At 39.1% G+C, this 21,894-nt stretch overlaps 1 protein-coding gene across 1 annotated transcript in view; it reads right to left on the bottom strand.

Annotated features, from left to right (window-relative positions):
* PREX2 (phosphatidylinositol-3,4,5-trisphosphate dependent Rac exchange factor 2) overlaps positions 1-21,894 on the bottom strand; it is a 288,257-nt gene that overhangs the window by 99,745 nt on the left and 166,618 nt on the right. Inside the window, exons 26-32 of the mRNA XM_004274946.3 lie at positions 15,147-15,326; positions 12,518-12,612; positions 11,649-11,731; positions 10,852-10,942; positions 10,091-10,219; positions 4,394-4,435; positions 51-268 (exon numbers count right to left, since the gene is read on the bottom strand). Of these exons, the coding sequence (XP_004274994.1) occupies positions 51-268; positions 4,394-4,435; positions 10,091-10,219; positions 10,852-10,942; positions 11,649-11,731; positions 12,518-12,612; positions 15,147-15,326 (838 nt within the window). The remainder of the gene's footprint in view (positions 1-50; positions 269-4,393; positions 4,436-10,090; positions 10,220-10,851; positions 10,943-11,648; positions 11,732-12,517; positions 12,613-15,146; positions 15,327-21,894) is intronic.

The raw sequence follows: 21,894 nt of genomic DNA, 5'->3' as shown, positions 1-21,894 counted from the left end.
AATGTACGTTCCAGTTGACACAGCCAGTGGGAGGCATTGTGGTTCCTTACCAAGTTTGGTGACAGAAGTGACTGAAAGTGAAAAAGAACTCCTGCATTCGCTATCTGGTCCAGCCACCTTCTGCTGGCTTCCCAAGTCTCCATCTCATTTTCCTTGCTGTTGTCAAACATCTGGTTTAAGGCGGCCATGAGCTGCTCGGAGAAGGCACAGACTGTGGCCACAAGACTCTGGCAGAAAACCATGTCTCTTCGGAGCTGTGTCTCACTGTCTGTGATCCAGGAGAACATAAAGGCAGTTTTGGAAAACGTCATAGTTGAATAAGACCAATTCATTCAGCATTTGCATTCACTGTTATTTCATCCGTTCCCTAAACTCACACCATGGGAAGAATGTGAATTTGAGCTCTATTCATGAGCACATACATTTGAGCAAGTATGCCTTTTAGAAAACACTGAACACCCAAAAATGTTAGAAACATTAAGCTCATTTTTCTTAATTGATATTGTAACTTTATTTTGCGATCACTAAATTGTTTTATAAAACCCAATACAATAAGCCTTTATTTTATTTACTTTATTTTTCATGATGGAACACAATTTGTACTAGTACATGACACTTTCCTAAAGAAAACTCAAAGTCCAGTTTTTCAGTTTGTGCTGGTAAATGAAATAAAATATTATTAGTACTAAATTTTAAAAAATTACCTACTAGACCTATTCAAATATTAATGTGAAACACACATGGGGAAGAGTATCATGTCCAATTGCTTGTAATAATATGCAAATCTGGATATCTTAAATATGCAAATGTATCTCCTGAAGTCACCTATTCAACTTCATAAGGTATAAACAGGTCCAGTTCATAAATTCCTATATATTTTTTTGAAATAGGTAAAATATTTGCAGTTCTAGCATAAATTGATTTTTACTAGCATTCTTATTCTGCAATTAACCGGACTTTTGATTGACCCACTTTGAAGGTATGTTTACCCTGTGAAGTACCAGTCCTGGACCTCAGGTTTTTCAAATGGAAAGCAGCTGTGCCCCTGAGAACCTGATCCGAAAAGGTTCACTTCTCTGGGGCGCTGGATGTAACACAAACTACATAAACAACATGAACACCAAGCCATATATTCTATACACTGAGAAATCTCTTGTACTAGAGGAACGGCACAGGTAAATATCATCGTACTCCCAAAAGTGCACTGAATATTTTGAGAGCTCAGAATCTCCTGAAATGAAGAAGCATTGTCAATAATTAGTGTATAACGTAGATAAACATGCTGCCTTTACTCAGCAATGAGTTCTTGCTTTATTGATAGAAAGGCATAGTTTTTAAGTTGTTTACCAAGAACATGGAACACCTGTTTTTAATGACCCTCAAAGCATGTGTACACATAATTGCTGCTTGTTACTTAGTTTCACTGTTAGTAAAAGCTACTCTTGAAAATTTTGTTAGAAACAGGATAATATATTGAAAATATTTAATTATATGATAAAAATATTCATTGACTAGGTGGAACTATATGAACTTGCTGTTTTAGTAGGTCAACATGATTGAATATGGCAACTCCATATAGTTCAACCTGTTAATTTAACTAACAACATGTGTTAGACATTTCCTTTAAGTAGTTATATACTATGTTCCTGCTCTAATAGACAGAAAAGAGCGTTTTACAGGTCACTATAAAATGGCTAAACTGGGAAAGAACTTTGTCCAATTCTCGACTAAGAAAAAAAACAAAACACTTATTCCGTTGTGCATAATTTCTAACTGGGTGTAGACATTCAACAAATATTTACTGAATGAAAATAATGAACCAGTAGAGCAACTAACAAACAAATGAAATAAGTGAAATGAAAATGTATGAGCTCATTCTCTGGCTTCTTGAAATGACTGGATTTAGTTTGACTTAAAAGGGTGATCCTTGGGCTTCCCTGGTGGCGCAGTGGTTGAGAGTCCACCTGCCGATGCAGGGGACACGGGTTTGTGCCCCGGTCCAGGAAGATGCCACATGCCGTGGAGCGGCTGGGCCCGTGAGCCATGGCCACTGGGCCTGCGCGTCAGGAGCCTGTGCTCCACAACGGGAGAGGCCACAACAGTGAGAGGCCCGCGTACCACAAAAAAAAAAAAAAAAAAAAAAAAAAAAAGTGATCCTTGGTCCATGGGCCCTCTGGCTGCGGGCCACCCTCCTCCCCTCACCACCCAGCAAACTTGAAATCATTCTTCAAGAGTCAACTCATTGAACTACTAAAATATTATCTCCCTTTGGGGAATGTCCTCTCTCCTTCAGGAAGTCTGTGCATTTCTTTCTGCCCCTGCAGGTCTGGGGGTGTCTCCCCCTACTGAAGGGCTAATGACCTAGCATTGTGAGAGTTTGCTCACATGCTTGTCTTCCCCCAGGGACCGTCAGCACATCAACGCCAGGGGAAGTGGCATATCATGTGATTTATGCTCAGGGACTTGAGAGGCATAGAATCTGCTTTCAACTTCCCGTTCTGCCAATTTTAATCTATACAATTCTAGGTTTCAGATCCCTATTCGTAAAATAGGGGTTATTCCTACTTCTTAGATCTGTGATGAAGATAAATGAGATAAAAACATTTAAAGCACTTAGCAAGGTGAAAACAGACAGTGATATTATCATGATTCTTCTTTTCCCTAGCATCTAGCATGGTGCCTGGCACATGCGTGCTCAGTTCTATTGCTAAATAGAGAAGGAACATCGTGATAAAGAAAGAAACCCAATAAGCAAACTTTCAGCAAAAACATACAGGTCTTTTCCTTTTAATTATGCAGCTGTTCGAAAGTCACAAGTGTCCATCCTTTACCAAAGCTATTCTCATTCCTCATTTTTATCAATAAGAACTACAGCAAGAATCACAACAGCTGCTCCCAGCTTCTAGTAAAAGAAGAAAAGCAAGTTCTGTTTTTTTTGACAGCTCGTTTATTTTCGCCAAGTAAAAATTCCCTTGTAGTGGGAATACACTCAAAACAAATGGATTTTTACCTATCAAAGGCTTCCGTTTCATTTCAGTATTTAAGCACCTACTTAAATTCATCTTCTACAGACATGTTTAAAAACATTAACACTTGATTTAGTCTCAACTGTTTAAAAAACTCAAATTCCATTGTAAGTTTGCTGATCTGAAAAGAATGAGATGGTTTCTAGACATGCAAGTAATCTGTCATTATTCTGAGATTGTAGGGGAAAGAAAGCAAAATAAACAAAGAAACAAAAAGAAGAGATCAGAGAGACAGAAAGACAGGAATAAAAGACAATTAAGAATAATGTTTAGCAGACCCAGTCCACCCTTTTCAAGTGAAAAGCATAATTTTATAGCCAACAATATGGAGTAATCTGGCTATGTTTGGTATCATTCAAATGTAACAAAGAAAAAAGGAGTAAATCAAGTAGGAAAAAGGAGAATTATGATAGAAATAGAAAAATGAAATTGAAATCAAAATAAGAACAGCCATCTGAATATTAATAAATAAAGCAATGCATTCCAGGACCATTTCTGGAATTGGCAGAACTAAGTTTGAATTTCAAAACTGCACCTACTATTTATTTATTCACCCAGTAAGGCATCTCTATGCCTAATCTTCTAGATGTCCCAAAGTATGTGCTGATTGACTACCATGTGCTAGTTATTCATCTGCTTCAATGTAGATTTCTTCACCTTTAAAACTGTGGAAACAATAATAATATTCTCACAGAGTAGTTGTGAGAACTCAGTGAAATCCATAAAAATGAGGTCCATCGACTATGCTGTCATTATTAAAGCTCAAAAAATGTAAGATACTTTTGATATTATTACTCAGTCAAAAAGCAAAGGAAAAACCAGCATCAAAAAAAACAAAAGGCCCTCTTGGTTAAGTTGGCTCGTTCATTCGTTTATAATTTAAATTTCCCAAGTGTGACAGACTGTAAAAGTGCTCACAAATTCTTCCCCTCTCTGTGTCCATGCCCTTGCAAAACGATTTCAGATTGAGAGTCCCCCTATCAAAAGCACAGTCTGTTTCTCCTTAAATCTGAACCCGCCTACATCCTTGTTATAACAAAAGTTAGACACAGTTTCACAAAAAAGCTTATCTGTACAATTAACTTTACCAAAACCTCCTCCCTTTCTCCTTTTAAATTATATTTTGTAGAAATATACATTTATATGTTTTCATGTTTTTAACCTTTAACTGAAGATGAGCATATGTTTTATGTTTTTATCAAGATACTATCTAAGTATTTTTTTAATCTCTGCCAGGCTTTAGAAAAGGTAGAGATCATATTTCCATCTATTTTGTAAACAGCTGAAGACATTGCCTTCATATCATAAGACATCTAAGGTCGTGGGCTATAATAATCTCAAATAGTAAAAATAATGTAAAATATTACCTGAATATTCAAGAAGAGCCAGGAGTATCCTACACTTTACCTCTGCAGAGAAAGAAAACATACCAGTCAGTTGTTCAGTCTTTTTCTGCAACTAACATCACATTTTAACTGTGTAGTAAAAATTAGCACAACCTTATTATATACATTAGATAATAAAAATCCCATTCACTTGACATGCTATTTTTGCCTATCTACCTATATAAATTCTACTCACTGCTCAAGACCCTAAAATCTCTTCCAGATCTGAATTACATGAGCCTATGAAACAGCATTCAAATCCTGCTACCGTTGTAGGTCATCATTAGCTGTTGCAGCTTGCGTGGTGTCCTCTGAACACCTACAGCTATTCTGGTCTTGATCAATAAACTGTCAAATAGTATTTTTAAAATTTAAACTTTTAAAAAATATATACAATATATAAAGAATATATGTAATATAATATATAAATATATATTAATAAATATGTGTATGTGATATTGTGAATTATCTGTGTATTATTATTAGAAATATATGTATATATTGTGGCTTTCCTATCTGTAGGTCAAGATACTGCCCTATAAGACAGAAAAATGCTAAGTATTTCCAAATACTCTTCTCACCCCATCCCCACACAGGGCCAATCACAGATGTCTGATAAATGATGTGTATTAACATCATACTGATTGCTATGTGCCCAATGAGCTCTGTGTCCATTTGCTTCCAATTGGTAAATAGTTTACTTGCAATAGGAAAACATTAAAACATAAAGAGTTCATTTATGTAACCAAGATTATGGGAAATAAAAAAGGCTAGGTTGTACCCTATTCTAAATAGGTTCACAGCAGAATCAGAGCAACGAAAGTAACAGGTAAGAAATGCAGGAAATGCCTGAAAGGGCATTAAGTTTTACGAGTAAGACACAAGAACAAATGGATTTCAGAGGCAGAAAAGTACACTGGACTGAGTCAGGAGACCCATCTGTTATACACTAGCTTTGTCATCTTCAGTACATTTTGAGTCTCAACTTGCTCATTCATAAGTGATAATAACATCTATCTTATCTATTTTATAGGACTGTGTATAAAAAATAAATGGGAATATATATTAAAAGCCTTGGAAAATTATTTAAAGTGCTGTGTACCCGTGAAGCACTATTATTATTGTAACCTGGATATGGCTAAAATTGGTATCGAATTTTTTTTAAGAGAGTCTCAAAATTTTTTAAATTTTCAAAGTTCATTGTCAGGGGACTAAGTACATATCCTAAGAGTGGGAAATAGTGCTAGCAAGGGAATAGAGTAGAGAATAAATGCCAAACATTCAACAATCTAGCATAGAAAAGATTTTATTGTATCATTAAGATATTGAGATTGGGATACAACTGGAAAGCCCTATTGAAAAACGGCTTTCAGCCTCAGATTGACGAGTTTAGATTTAGCTAACAGAAAATAACTAGGCTCTGAGGCAGGGTACTGAACATGATATTTTAGGAGAATGAATCTGGTGATGGTGTATATGAACCAGAAAAGATAGAGACAAGGGATTAGCTAGAAAACTATTTTAGTAACTGAGATATGAAGAAAAACGGAAAAACTGAACAGACTTTTGAATTAAAAAGAAGAAGAAGAAGAAGAAGCAGCTCTTTAGGATATTAGGACAAAGGCAGAGAAAAAAATGAAAAAAAGTAGGTTGCTAGAGAAATAGGAGCTTTTAAAAGGAGTATAACTTTTGTAGGCAACAAAGAGTTGAAACGTCACTAACAGACATTTGAATTTAAGGTGATGGTGGATCCAATTTAGATGTGTATTCTTCCCCACACCACCAAGCAACTCTTCAACCCCAGCTGGGTGTCCTACGATTCAATTCAGTTCTGACACTATCTACCTGTAGATCCCACAGGGTAAGGGCTCAGCCCCACAGGACTGTCTCCCCACCCACTCACCCTCCTTCAGACACCAATCACAGGTCCAGGTTATCATCTGTGCTTCTGACCAACTGGCTGTACACAGGAGGTTCCAATGATACCCTCCTTGGGTTCGATTAATTTGCTAGAACAGCTCACAGAACTCAGAGAAACATTTTACTTACTAGATTACCAGTTTATTATAAAAGGATGTAACTCAGGAACAGCCAGATGGAAGAGGGCAAGGCGTGGGGAAAGGGCACCGAGCTCCAGGCACCAACACAAGTTCACCAGCCTAGAAACTCTCCAGTCCTCTCCTTTTGGGTTTTTATGGTGGCTTCATAACATAAGCATGGTCGATTAAATAACTGGCCATTAGCACCTGAACTCAATCTCCAGCCTCTCTCCCCTCCCTGGAGGTCAGGGGTGGGACTTAAAATTCCAACCTTCTACTCACAGGGTTGGTTCCCCAGGCAACCAGCCACCATCCATTGGTGATGTCCAAAAGTCACCTCATTAACATAAGAAAAGACAGCTTTATCCTCTCATCACAGGAAATCTCAAGGGTTTTTTGATCTCTGTGCCAGAAAAGGGGATGAAGACCAAATATATATTTTTTATTATAAATCACAATACCACAGTGGGCTAACCACGTAAAAATATCTTCAGTTAGCTGACACTGTGATTCCGTAACTTAGCTGAGGAATTAGGAGATTATCTTAGTGATACCACACAATGACTCTGTCCCCCATTTAGTCCACTATTTCTTCTGCTCTCCTCTGCCCTCAGTTTACAGGCTTTGAGTGAATGGCATGCAGTGTGATAACTTATGAACGGCACTGGAACAGTCCCTCCTACATAAAGACCATACACTTATTATACCTTGATATCATATTTGGTATATACTTGCTAGGATATTTTGAAATCAGAGATGAAGGAATGATGGGGTTTGGAACATGCTACCCCCAAACACGGCACTTTGGCATATTGAATTATTTTAAGCTGAAGGAATCTGAGAAACAGTGAGGGCAGGAAGGACTCTGACCACCTCCCTTTTCCCCCAGAAGCAGGTCATAAGCTGCTCAGGAGAGCGATACCCAAAGGAAAGGATCATCCTTATCTCCAAAGAGGGAGGGATGCCAAGAGGAACAGGCCTTGCTGAACACCCCCCCCACCCCACACTCCGGTTACTACACTTAGCTCATACCCTTTTGTTCTATAAATTTTTCCAGGACTTTCTACTCTTCTTCAAACCTAGTATAAAGACACTCAGGTTTAACCTTTTCTTCTGGTCTTCATTTCCTTATGAAGGCTCCCGTGTTCATGTAAAAATTATAATAAATAAATTTATGTGCTTTTCTCTTGTTAACTTGTTTTTCGTCAGACTAATTTACTGGGAGAGTTAAAGAAAAAAAGGATATTTTTTTCCTCCCCTACAGGAACATCAGAATGGGGTCATCCCAGCTATACATATACACCCTGACATTCCGGCAAGGTAACATTATGTTAAACTTCCAGCCCAGACCTAACCTTCCATTAAATCAATCCTTCCATAAAGACAATTTGGGAAATAGAATGAAAACCACTTTAACTTGAACAGGATGAATTCATGCTGAACGGGTGAGGTTACTTCTGAGTCTGTCCACAGAACAAGGATCCCAGTAGCTGCTGCTTCCACCCCATACAACAGGACCGGACACCACACAGATCACCAGGAAATGGTAGCTCGTCCCCTCCCTTGATGGTCCACTGAGCTGAACTACTGATTGTTTTAAAAGACTCACTTATCACGGTGACAATCACAGCTCTTACCCAAAGAGTAACTGCAGCTCTCTGAGACTTGTAGCCAGGGATGCAACTTAAATTCTGCCAAGAGCCCTCCCTCTGTTGACTCTATTGACTGGAGGACTCAGCACAGCCAACCATGCTCAATCAGCTGCTGGGCTCCCATGACCAAGAGTGACACTAATATTCACAACATCTATCAATCAATCAATATATGTAGATAGTTGTCATTGCGATGACTGCTCATTGTGAAAAGAAGTACTGAGTATATAAGGCAGGACTTGAGATGAAAATGTAAAATTCTTAAAAAAAAACTTTTTAAAAAATAAGTTTTTTGCCCTGCATTAGAAGCTACTTTCTTAAAGATAAAGCTCTTCAAAAAACAAAACAAAAGAAAAAGTGTTAAGGGTTTCTTTGTTCTCGATTGATATTGCATTTATTCTAAAAACAAATACAATGTAAAAAGAAAAAATCAGAGATGATGAGAATAACTGCATTTAGATTCACAAATTGTAACTTTTAGGAGTGTTATGACACTGGCATCCACTCAGCGAAAACATACCTTTTACTCAGTAAAGTATATGCTTAAATTCCTTAAAGCTCACAGCTTTTAAAAATATGTTTGTCGTTTTTGCTGTTCATTATTTTGGGGGGTTTTAAATTCAGACTTCTGACTGAACATGATGTTACAATGTGTCACAAATAATCATTATATTTAGCTACAAAATAAAGATACAGTCAAGAAATCCAGTTGTTAAGAATAAAAGATTTCATTATACAATAGAATTTTGTCATTTATTTGGAGTTTTCCATTTCTGTACAAATTTCTTCTTTATTGATCTCTAAAGAATACCTAAGCTGTTATACTTGAGTATATTTCTAGGCAGAAGACCGGGTAATCACAGAACATTTACACCATCCCTGTCATTTAGTAAGTGAACACACTGAGGCACGAAGGAGTGACATCACAGGCTCAGACCCTACAGGGTGTAAGAGCTGTCTTCCATCAGCAAAGCATGCAACTCTCTCTAATTTACCCTAAAAAAATGGTAGTGATGGGTTAAAAAAAAGTGGGTTATGATGTAATTCTGCTGATTACTATTCACCACATCCCAATGACATACAAATGACGGGGAAATACAGCCATGATATTTATTGTACAGGTTTCTCAACCTTAGCCCTATGGACATTTAGGACCAAATAATTCTTTGTTGTGAGGGACTGTCTGGTACCTTGTAGAACGTTTAGCAGCATCCCTGGCCTCTACCCACTAGATGCCAATAGCATGCCCATGATTGTGACAATGGAAAAATGTCTCTAGACACTGCCAACCACTGGTCTAATACTGGGAAGAAAACCACTGATTTAGACATTACAAAAAAATTAAACAAATTTCTCATTTCATCTTTTTCACCACAATCACTTTAGAAACTCTCAGAATTTTCTACTTAATAACTCTGACCCTAAACAACATGCAACCAGGCTCACTAGAGTTGTCCTGAAGTCTTTTATATCTCCAATCAGAGGCTGTATCAGTTATGGAATGCTGAGTAGACAAACTTATGCTAGTTAATAACAATCAACTTAGACAAACGCTTCTGAAAGAGAAACTTAAAAACTAATGATGCATCCTATGTCATTCTTTTGATTCTCACAGACTCACGATTGATTTTGTAGACTTTCCACGAAGTATAGCTTCATACGTTTTGTGAACCCTTTAGGAATTTTTCTCATACTGTTTCATGTTATAAAATATGAAAATCTCTCCACGTTCCACTTGTCTTCCTAAGAATGAGCCCTTGCTTTACTGCCTGAGAATATTTTCTGTGATACAGTCCACGTCATTTAGATCCTTGGGACACAAGGTTCTGTCATCTTATTCCTTCTTTCCCTCCTCCGCCTTCACTCACCCTTTTCAGTCCTTTTATTTTCCTCCTAACATGAAAAACTTCAAAAAGTAATCAAGCCATGATGGGTTTTTAAATGAGTATTGCTAATGTCACGGTATGATCTTTGCTTTTCATCCTGACCTTCAACAAATTTTCTGATGTTCTGAGCAAGATTCCGGACACTGCTGGGAAGATTCCAAGGATCTTGCTTGATGTGAAGCCTTAACCTTTTTGGACAACTCAGCTTTGGTTCCATTTCCTGCTGAAACTCTAAATAAACACAGAAAAGCTCTCTTAAGTCTCAACCATTTACCAGTTCACAAGCCCATAAACAAAGAATCCTCTTTCTTTCATTCCTGTGGTCCTAGGCTATTATCATGGTAGCAATTTCTTTAGCTCTATCACAGGAGAAAATCTGTTAAATCTAAAACAAAGTCAAATCTTATTATTCTCTTTTTACAAATGTTTAAACAGAGGAGCGAATTTAGATAAAAACTCTATTTCAACATCCTAAACTAGACGTCAGAAAGGGGCAGCTCTAGATCTTGTCCTGTTTGCCAACCGCCATTCCCCAAACCCCTCCCCCATCACTGCGCTACCTACCACCAAGCAGGCATTAAGTCTAGTTTCAGCAAAAGCAACTCAACACTTATATTTCTTCAATTAACTCATTCGGTTTGGCCCCTACAAGCACTAAACGTTTTAAACTTTCAAAGAACTCTAAAAGGCCTTGATTTTTTTATATATATATATATTCAACAATTATCCAAATAGAAGTAGTATTAAATGAATTATGAAATGAGCACCCAGAACTTTTGTTCTCAGGCCATGTTTTTGCTTCACTATACTGTCTCCCACTTTTGTTTCCCAGTTGCCTCTAACAGTTACTTTGTAAACCTTACCTTGTAACCCTCGACCTGGTGTCAGGTACTTGGTTTGCTCAAAGGCCCTCACAACAGCTTGGCCTTTCAGGAGATTGGTAATGGAATCCACCTATCATAACAGCAGAGATTTTTGGGAGTTACATAACTTCTCGGTATTTCCAAGAGTCAACCTTGTAAAATACTTTTTTCCTCAAAGCAACAATTATTTTTGAAATCCCATGCTGCTTGCAAAATCTATCTTTAAATAAAATATCAGGATAAACTCACCTGATAACATTTACAATGACATCTCTTACTATCCTACCAAATATTCATACAAAATATAAATTTTCTTTATAAAAGAAGAGTTCTAGAATTATTTTTTAAAAACACCTAAAAGTTATCATAATCCTTTTCAAAGTGGTAAAAGCTTCTACACTATGAATTTTGGTTGTGGATATAAATTTTTTAAAAATGCAAAATACAACATGAGCACAAGACAACCCTGTGCTTCTTGAGATCAGGAATGAAGGTGAACAAGAAATGTCATGGAGGAATCTGAAAACCCACAAAGAAACAAATAATGAACAGAATAACTCCTGTGTGTAGGACACTTTATAATTTTCTAAAGACTGTGAAATACTTGACATTCATAACAATCCTTTGGGTTAGCTGGCTGAAGGAATCTCTTTTCCATTGTAAACTATAGAAATTAAGGTACAGGGGATGCAGGAACAGATTCCGTTCTGACTCCAGACTCCTTCCACTATGTCTGAAAAACGAATTTCTGACAGTTTAGTCTGTGGAAAAAATACCCACAACTGTCCCAACTGTACCTGGCTGAAAAGATGCTCAAGGCAACTGTGGATCTTGTCCTGTTTATCACGAGAAATGCGAACATTCAGGGGAAGCTCATCACCTAGATATTAAAAATAAATCATTCATCTTATGTTTAACATTCCAAAGCATTTTAATGTCAATAAAGTAAAAAATAATTAAACACTAGCTCTTATTCCATACATTAGTTCTCATGTTCAGAAAAAGAATTCCAAAAGCTTTAATAACTATTAGGATGTCAGATTACTGCTCCTTCAAAACTGAGATGAAAGCAGAGGGTCTCACAGAAAGAATCCTGTGGTACCCACATTAATGATTCTTTCAAATGGTGAATTTTTCTAATGGTCAAATAGTTGGAATAAACTGCACATCTAAAAATTAAGATTTTTCCTAACTCGATGGAAAGTCTTTTTCTTAGCACACACAAAATAAAACATTTATAAGGTATTTATTTCAAGCAGTGTTTTTCTCATCACTCCCTTCCCCACTGCCCATCAGGCTAGCTCAGGTGCATCTGCTGCCTTCAAATCCTGCTTCAAAGCCCATCCCATCTCCTTACACAATCAGCAATGCCTAATATCCTAGAAAACTTGTTTCTTGTGTACCTATCATACAGGTACCATGCAGTAACACAGAAATATCATGAAACATCACTTATTAACATAAAAATTAGTTTGTTTCTTCCATCTCTTTAAAAATTCACTCTGTTTATAATGGGATTGGGAAGCTGACTTTCTCAAGCATGTAAAACTGAAAGGCAGTGTGTGTGGCCACCGAGAATGGCTAATGAAAGGTAAAAATGGATCAGGCAAATTAATCCCTTAGGTTCGGCATCATCAAAGCGTCCGCGTGCCTTCACCAAACGCACCTGAGTCCATCTCATCGCTGTGAAAATACGAGCTGCACTGGCTGCTGCAGATGCTGGTGAAGGAGGTGACGGAATTCCTATTGCTGTTGCAGTCGCTGCGAAGAATGAGGTACGTGTCACTTTAGCAGTGCATCTGGCAAAGTTTCCCTGCCACTTCTTACTGGATAAACTTATTATGTCACGGTTATATGTGTTAATACGCTTTATAGAAATTTATGAGAAAGATAAATTTTTTCAACTCACATTTTATCTTACTTTAAACGAAAGTATTTTCAATTCGGTCATATTTCAACTTTTCTTGTCATATAATCTAATCATAATTGAATTTTAAAACGCATAGCTATTTACAGGAGTCAAACCAAACTTAAAATTCGTTATAATCCATTTGATGGTATATGCCTGTAGTTGATTCGCTAAGAGTGACAAAATCCTGTTTCAAGAGCTCTGCCTTTCAACCCTTTCTAGTAACTCAAAGGATAACTTATTAATTGCACTCTGAGCTCCCACCCTTCCCCCGCCCCAGGAAGATGGCATCTTGTCTCCATCCCGGAGCCCAGCACAGGACACCACACCTGCTAGGTGCTGGATAATGATGAACATCAAGGGAAAGAAAGTTAGAAATGTCTGTGTGTGAATATGGACCCATGACAGATTTCAGAAGTAGTGCAGGAGACATAAATATTTTTTTCTCTCAGAATAAGTAAAAGGGACTTATTTAACTTTAAATGTACATTTAAAATTTCTATTTTACCCTAGAGAGAACCTGAGAGTAATGTTAATTATCTGATAACTAGAATTTGAGGGAAGAAAGTATTTTTAGATCTGTAATTTCCCACTGGAGAGAAACCACAGGTTCTTATTAAAGAGCATACTGGTCTCCTTAGAAGCTAAAAGTAAGTGAAATGGTAAAAGTGGTTAATTTGTTTTATATATCATTAAATTTCTAGGAATAATTAACTCACGTATTCATCAAAATCCTTTTCACATAGAAATTGGAATAGTAGAGTGGTTAATAAACTGAGAGCCAGGCCACCTGATTTCCTAGGTAAATTATGTAACTCCTGCGGGCCTCAACTTCCTCAGATGTAAAATGCAGTTAATATCCGAACCTGCCACAGAGGGCTGTGGGAGAAATTCCGTGAAATCATCCTGCTTCCCCCTGTGTCTGGTAAGAATGCTTTTAATGTTAGCTACTAGTTTGTGCTAAACATCTCTGATGAAACAACTTCGATTTAAAGATAATTACTAAATATCTTTTCATTGTAAAACACTGTATAATAAATAAGAGTAAGAGAGGTTTTGTCTTCAGTTAATGTACATAAAACGGGAGGTTCTGAAGCTGCACGCTCAGCATACATGGCAGGTTGCCACAGGTCTCAATGAGGTTCCAGGTGACACAAGGATTCAAAGGAGAAAAAGCACTTTCAATTAAGGAAGTTCATTGGAAGAGCCATCATTTGAGAGTCTGGTAAGAAGATGACTCGACAGAGTCTGGAGGGAAGGTGTTATGGGTTGAATTGTATCTCTCCCTCCCCCGCCCCTAAATGCATATGGTGAAGTCCAACACTCAGTATTCCAAACTGTGATCTCATTCGGAGGGAGGGTCTTGACAGAGGTAATCAAGTTAAAATGAGGTCACTAGTGGGGGCCCTAATCCAGTATGACTGGTGTCCTTATAAGAGGAAACATGGACACTGAGACAGGCTTGGAAGGAAAAGGATGGGAAGAGACAGAGGGAGAAGACAGCCGTCTGCAACCTAGAGATTGAGCCTTCCTTCACAGCCCTCAGAAAGAACCAACCCTGCTGACACCTGGATTTCAGACTTCCAGCCCTAGAACTGTAGGATAATAAATACATTTCTGTTGTTCAAGCCACCTGGTTCTCGGTACTCTGTTACAGCAGTCCTATCAAAATTGTACAGAAGGCATGTGAGGGAGGAAGCAACGCACAAAGCTGGTCACAGAGGTGAGCACGTGAAACTAGTTCAATTAGCTTGAATCACAGAACATAGGAAGGAGGAAAAACAAAACAGAAAGAACTCCTATTCACTACCCAATAGTCCAATAATCAGAAACAGATATTCAAAAAAAAACTGTCAATATAGGCACAACTTGTTTATTTGCCATACGTGTTACACAATCCATAAAAGAATAACAAATCTCCTTAATGAGGTCCACTCGGTTGGAGAAAAAATGTTTTGTCCAAATTACTCAGATTATAAAAGGGAAGAATTTGAAAGATAGTGATGTCTCACTATGCTTTGTTTGAGGTTGGTAACAGCCAGCAGTTATTTTGTGGGAATAATAAACAAAAACAACAGTCAAAAATTTTTTCAAGGGCTTCCCTGGTGGCGCAGTGGTTGAGAGTCCGCCTGCCGATGCAGGGGACACGGGTTCGTGCCCAAGTCCGGGAAGATCCCACATGCTGCGGAGCGGCTGGGCCTGTGAGTCATGGCCGCTGAGCCTGCGGGTCCGGAGCCTGTGCTCCACAACGGGAGAGGCCACAGCAGTGAGACGCCCGCGTACCGCAAAAAAAAAAAAAAAAAAATTTTTTTCAAGACCTTTGTGGAAAATACAGAATCACATTTGACTTGGTCAATGAGATGAGTTTCAGGAATGAATGAATTACCTGTAAGAGTCTCTGTTGCTAATGGTGTCGTGACCTGAATCTTCCTGCTCATCGCCTGCCACGTTAAAACAGACGCGTTTGCTGTTTCTCTCTCCCTTCTCGTTGTCACTGTCTGTTGGGACTATGGACTCTGATGCCTTACGTTCTAATTTAGGAGAATATGTTATTGAAGACAGAAGGCTGCAGTGGGATATTAAAAAAAAAAAAGATTAAGTGCACATTTTCACACTGGCGGCTACAGATAACTACCTTGCTCACTGAATATGATAGGCTTACAGATATTTCTAGAGCTTCTTCTAGGTGTCACCTGAAATTAATACCCTGTTGCATAAAACGCCTGTCATGCACAGTTCACTTTTTCCTCTCAGAATAAGTAATGGAAACAGCTCACAATTTTGATGAGAAAGCTGTGTTCAAATCCAGGTTCTGCCACGGACTAGCTATGCTCTCCTGGCAAAACCAGGATGGTTCTCTCTGACATCTATGAAAAGTAGATAATAAGAATAGCTACCCACAGGGCTGCTGTGAGAATGAAATGCATAGAACATTTTGCTGGTACTCAACGGGCATCACCTCGCTCCCAGCCATTGTCACCACCACATGAAAATACCTGAGAAACTTTAAAGTGCTATCCAAATATTAAACACTAAATGGGCTTGAACCTCTGCACTGGCTTACCTTCAGATGTTAAAATCCCACGGCCCCTCTCCGCCTGCCCTGGGTTTCCCCCAGGCTTTCTCTATTCGTCAGGGAGAATATCATGTGGACAAACTGTTCTCACACTCATGTAAACAGGAGTCCTGCCCGTCCTGACCCTAAGACGCTAAACAGAGTCACACACAGGTGAGGACAGGCGGTAGTAGAGGCTACCCCAATACCATCCACAACCCAGTCATCGTGAAACATCGTGAATCTGCCCAAACGCAAAGCTCTTCCACTAGGCTCAAGGCTAAAACACACTTCCAGACTCTGAATTGGCAAAAAACTTGATGCAGACTCTGGGCAGCACTGATTCCACCAGGCTAGACTTGCATGTTTGGCTCTAAATTGTTTCTTATAGAACTAACTCAAAATGACACAAAAATGGAATCAGTCTTTACTATCAAACAATGTGATATAGAATTTGCAAAACAAATTAAACCATAACTGAACAAAGGGCCCAGGCATAGTTTCTCCAGCCCACAATCATCTTCTCTTTTATTTATCAAATACCGATGACATGCTGTTCTAGTCAACAGCACATATGCGCATATCTTGACACTCATTTTTCCATAGCAATGTCATGTTTATTTTATTTCAAGACCATGAAAAGATCTTCTACCTCTTATTTATATCCCATAATGTCAAACCCAATGCTGTGCAGAGTAAATATTTGTTAAGTCATTTCACTAATGAATTAATTAAACACATTTATCGAACCATGCATTGCCCTTGGTGCTGTGTGCAGCAGTTCACAAAACAAACAAAAGTCCGTGCCCTCCTGGCGCTTAAATTCTACTGGGAGGAAACAAACAGTGACCAGATAAGCTGTATAGTGTATCACATGGTGACAAATGGGAAGGTGAAAACTTTCTAAAAAGGGAATGAAGCCAGGGCTGCAACTTCAAATAGTGGCATCAGGTAAGGTCTCACTGTGAGATGATATCTGAATAATATTTGGGCAGTTTATAGTTTTTAGACACCTGGGAAAATCAGGGAGCTCTGCTAGATTGCTCAGGGCCCTGCAAAGCTATGAATTATTTTAAACACACTTTTTCTATTTGGAAAGATATGTTTATGTCTCATGAGACAGACTGTGTATTTCTTCACTCCCTCCACCCAAAAGATTAAAGCATTAGATTAACTCCAATTACCCAAGCTGCACGCTGCACAGACAGATGAACTCTGACTACCAAAGAGGAAAGAGATGCAGGAGTTCTCATTCTGCAAGGAGTCCTCTGTGCTCTATGGACCTTTTAAATGAGAAGTCATGGGGGCTCAGCATAAACATTTTTTTCAGAGCTCTACGAATTGTGTTCACATATTTGCTTTTCATTTTAAACAGCTGCAGTCATGCTTGCACTGACCCTGTGAGAACAAGTGTTAGGCTAACAAACAAATGAGAGAAAAACAATGTTTTTGACACCACGTTTTTGCATAAAATCTCTCGATTCTTAAAAGTAATAATAGGGCTTCCTGGTGGCGCAGTGGTTGAGAGTCCGCCTGCCGATGCAGGGGACACGGGTTCGTGCCCCGGCCCGGGAAGATCCCACATGCCACGGAGCGGCTGGGCCCATGAGCCATGGCCGCTGAGCCTGCGCATCCGGAGCCTGTGCTCTACAACGGGAGAGGCCATAACAGTGAGAGGCCCGCGTACCGCAAAAAAAAAAAATAAAGTAATAATAGAGCATAAAGCTTAATATCTGTGCTCGCAGAAATATTTTCCTTTACCTTTGCTCGTATACAGTGTTAAGCTCCCTCTGACAGTGTGTAGGTCTGTTGATTCTGAATTAACATCCTGAGCTGAGTACCATTTCTGGTCAATCTCCACCAAATGCCCTTGATGAATAAAGATTTCTGTATATGGTGGATTGCATCTACCTGTGCGTTTTCTATTTGACTGAGATTTAAATATCACCATCATCCTCTTCAGCACAGCTAACATCTGTTGAGCTCTTACGCTGGTCACTGTGCTAAGTACCTAACAGGTATTAATTCATTCAGTCCCTCAGACCACCTTATGAAGTGGGTATCCTCGTTATTATTATCAGTATTATTATTGTTATTCTCATCTTAGAGATGGGCTGAGTGAGACACACTCATAATACTGTGGAAACTAAGCAGAACACCCCTCCCTGCATATCGCTCACCCGCTCTGGAGGGCAAAGGTGGGCATAGTGCCGCCCACCACACGCCAGTTCTCCGGGACTCATGACTGGGTGGCTCCCCTCCCCCTGAGAGGGTAGGAATGACCACGTGCCTTGCTTTCGCCACTGCAGCGCGAGTGGAGGTGACACGGGTCCCTCCTGGGTGGACATCTTCATGCAAGTGTGCTCTCTCTGCCTCATTCCCTGCCTGCTGTGACCGTCAGAGGCATTCCAGCTGATGCGGCTTGGCCAGCCTAGACCTGAGTGAGGCCGACGTGGAGCAGAGACCCCGGGACCCACTGGGCATGGAAAGCGAGCAAGAAAGGAACTTTGTTGTCTCAAGTCTGGGAGGCTTTAGAGTTTTGGTGAACGAAACAGTGAAAGGGGTAAAAACCAGTTGTAGAGGAAGCAGGAAGTCCAGAGGAGGAAGACACGAGTGACTGGGACTCAGGGTATGGACTGTGTCCCGGGGGAGCTGGTACCGTCTCTCCACAGACCGGCCACCAGCCTGACACTTGAGTGCCTAGAAGGCCAGCCACGCCGGCCTCGGGAGCAGGGCTGACCAGGCAGAGGTGTGTCACGTTCCGGGATCAGAAAGAGGCTGATGCAAGAGGAGCTCAGAGAAATGGGTTTGGAGAGAGGGACAGGGGCAAACTGCGTAGAAATGTACAGGCCACAGTAACGCATCTCCCATGATTCTAGTTGCACTGCAATGCCATTAACTGGCTTTAAGCAGGGGACTAGCACAACTTACCTGTACAGATCCCTCCAGCACCTGCTGAATGTAGAATGTATTAGATGGAGAGGCACAGCTGGAAAATTCTACAGCGGGTACTAGGGAGGAGACTATGGTGACCCAGTCTAAGGTGATGGGGTGGACACATTCTGAGGTATAACTGGCAGGACCTGATAAGGTACTGGAGGTGAAGGGAAAGGAAAGAGAAGAATCACAGCTGATACCTAGATACTGGCTTCATAAACTGAAGAGATGGAGAATACTGAGAAGGGCGACAACCTTGATGGGGGAGGGGGCAAAGCAGATTTGAGTATGAGGTCAAAGTAGATTTCAGTTTCAGAAACAAATTTAAGTTTGAGGCGTCTGTGAGACAGCCCAGTGTTTCATAAACCAACTCACAGTTGGTCTGTGAGAACGAAAGCCATCAGTGCATGTAATCATGTAACTGTGCCCGGCACATGAGCCCCTATAATACATGCTAGTTTTTATGAAACTGTGCCCAGTTTTTTACATTTACCAGAAAAATGCTTGGGAAAACCTCAAAGATAATTCCACCACCAGCCCTACCGTTCCTATCTGTAACCCCCAGCTCACTAACTGTCCCACAATGTGTTTTGGTTGTCACTCAATCCTGGGACGTGTGGCACCTGCAAAATGAAGTCTATTCTCGAATTTCCTGCCTTACTAGCCCCCAATACTCTTTATTCATTTCCTCTCTGTGAGAATACACAAACCCTGAATTTTAAAACCCTGTCAAAGGTTCTGGACTCTCCACAAATTATTTTTTCCCTTTACTTATATCTAATACCCGAGCGTCATTAACCAGAAAATCGCCCATTAAAGGGCTAAATATCTAGCTTCCTGAAATGAAACAGGAATCACAAAATCTTGATGAAATTCATAACATCACATTACTTCCTGTTACTACACAGCACATCTGTCTCTAGTTCTATTTTTGGATCTGAACAAGGTAGGAGGATTTAGGGGAATGCCTGTGTGTCAAAGGATGTGTTCCCAAGTGACAGGAAAACCAGACTTCACAATTAGACAGGTTGAGCACCAGGACCTTTCACAGGAATGAATGACTCCTAGAAAGGCTAGCAGGGAGATATCGTGAGGCAATTCTCTTAAAACTCGGCACAGCAGCTGAGATCTGCTTCTCCACTCTGCAGAGGCACCTATGTTAGACCAAGAATAATTTCTACATGGTGAGAAAACTGTTTAGTAACTAGCTTTTTAAATAATTTGTCAAGCTTCACTGCACTGCAGCATTTCTGAACGGGGCAATGGGGCATCCAGGCACTTGGACAACGGTACTGTTTTACAGTGATTATGTTACACGCTGAATTATGGTGGAACATATTTAGAATTAAATTATATGGTGCACACAGAGAAGACCAAGGAAGTGTCTCAAATCACCGGCTCATTTCATGTCACTTTCCTAATAAACAAGCACAGTTGGTAAAGACTTTTAGAATAACAGAGTGGCGAAATCACAAGTAAAAGTAGGTAATCATTTTAACTAGTTTTGGTTAATAAAAATAGCTTAACCCTCTTTCTGAAATTAGTGCTTTAAATATAAAGCATTTTAAACCAAGTAAAGGGAGCCCCTTGGCTCTAACCATTTCCTTGAAAATATATCTACATTAGCTGAACTTAAAAAAAAAGAAGTCAATAAATTCACAAAGACAGACAAACTCTGGACAAGTGCCAGGAAGTGCTGGGTAGTCAGTGCATTAGAGAGCCAGTCTCCAAGGCAGTGTTCACTCAGGCACATCAATAATCCTGCCATTGACAAAGGACTCATCTGAAAAGGAGGAATAATAACTCTTGGTTTAACTGGAATCATGGGATTGGTCCAGATGCTCTCCTAGAATCCCTTTGAGATCTAGGATCCATGATTCAATGCTACTATCCATTGCCTTATTAATAAACAGTCTTCCTCTTGAACCTCCTGAATACTTCAGGGGGAAAAAAGAGACTGGTTTCTAAAATACAATATAACATATATGATAAAATCAATTTATTAAATAAAGCAAAATATAATGTCCTAAAATATTAACTTCTCTGTCACCAGGTCATTCTGAAACAATTCCAAATATCATATATTTGTTTAAAAATAACCACCTGTTCTCTAAGTAACCTCAAACTGTTTAAATTGTCTAGGAATGGGGTGGTCCCAATATAATACACCAAGTGTCATAAGTAATTTTAAAAAACTAGTGTATTAGACAAAGGAAACAGAATTTCAATTCTAAATTAACTCATAAAAATGTCAGAAAACAGTAGCACAGTAAATAGTAACTACTTAAAGATAATCTTAGAAATATGGTGCACTAATACGGTAATTTTGATCTCTAAATTTCAAAGATGTATAGAGATCATGTCAATTAAAATTTCATTAGTGTAAAGTCTAATTACAACAAAGCCTTAGAATCAGTTCTAAACATTTTATGTGAAATCTGAATTATCCGTGGAAGTCGGGATGATGTGTGTGTGAACTAAATAATACACATTTGATAGCCATCTAAATCTGCAACTTCATAAAGGAAGTACATTAAAAAGAGGAAAATGGTCCTTACACCATTTTCAGATTTTTCCCACTATGATATATTCAACAATTTCAATCCCCTGAATGAGAAGCAAGCATGTCAAGCCCTAGGCTGATTGCTTTTCGTATTAATTTTTATATTTTTCACCACAAACAGATAATTTGTTATGATTATTCACCCTCTTCTATACGTGAGAAACTGAACTACCCCAAACCCCATTCTGCCTTGACTAGATGTGAAGCACAGTCACACTCCATGATGTAGCAAACCATCCTACAGAGTTCAGGCAATTCTCCAACCTTCAAATTCTTGAATAAGAATCAGAGTTGACCTCTGGAAAAATTTTATTCAACTCCCTCCTCTTCTCCGTTCTTGATAAAAGATTCCAAATTACTGGCACAGTGATTCGGGTACTTTCTTAGTAAACCATTAATTCAATCAGAAGAGAAGAAAGGGTGTTGGTCATTGGTCCTAGGGTTACATACTTTGGCTTTTACTCATTTAACAAGTATGTTAAGGACTAGGTATGCTTTACATTTTTTCATAAACATCTACTGAGTGCCTATCCCCCAAATGCTGTGTTCTGGTCTGTGAAAGGTACACAAGGAAATCCT

This window comes from Orcinus orca, chromosome 17, assembly GCF_937001465.1.
Source record: "Orcinus orca chromosome 17, mOrcOrc1.1, whole genome shotgun sequence".
Taxonomy (NCBI): Eukaryota; Metazoa; Chordata; class Mammalia; order Artiodactyla; family Delphinidae; genus Orcinus; species Orcinus orca.
The sequence above is the reverse complement of the archived record's forward strand: the minus strand, read 5'-3'. Positions and strand labels throughout refer to the sequence as shown.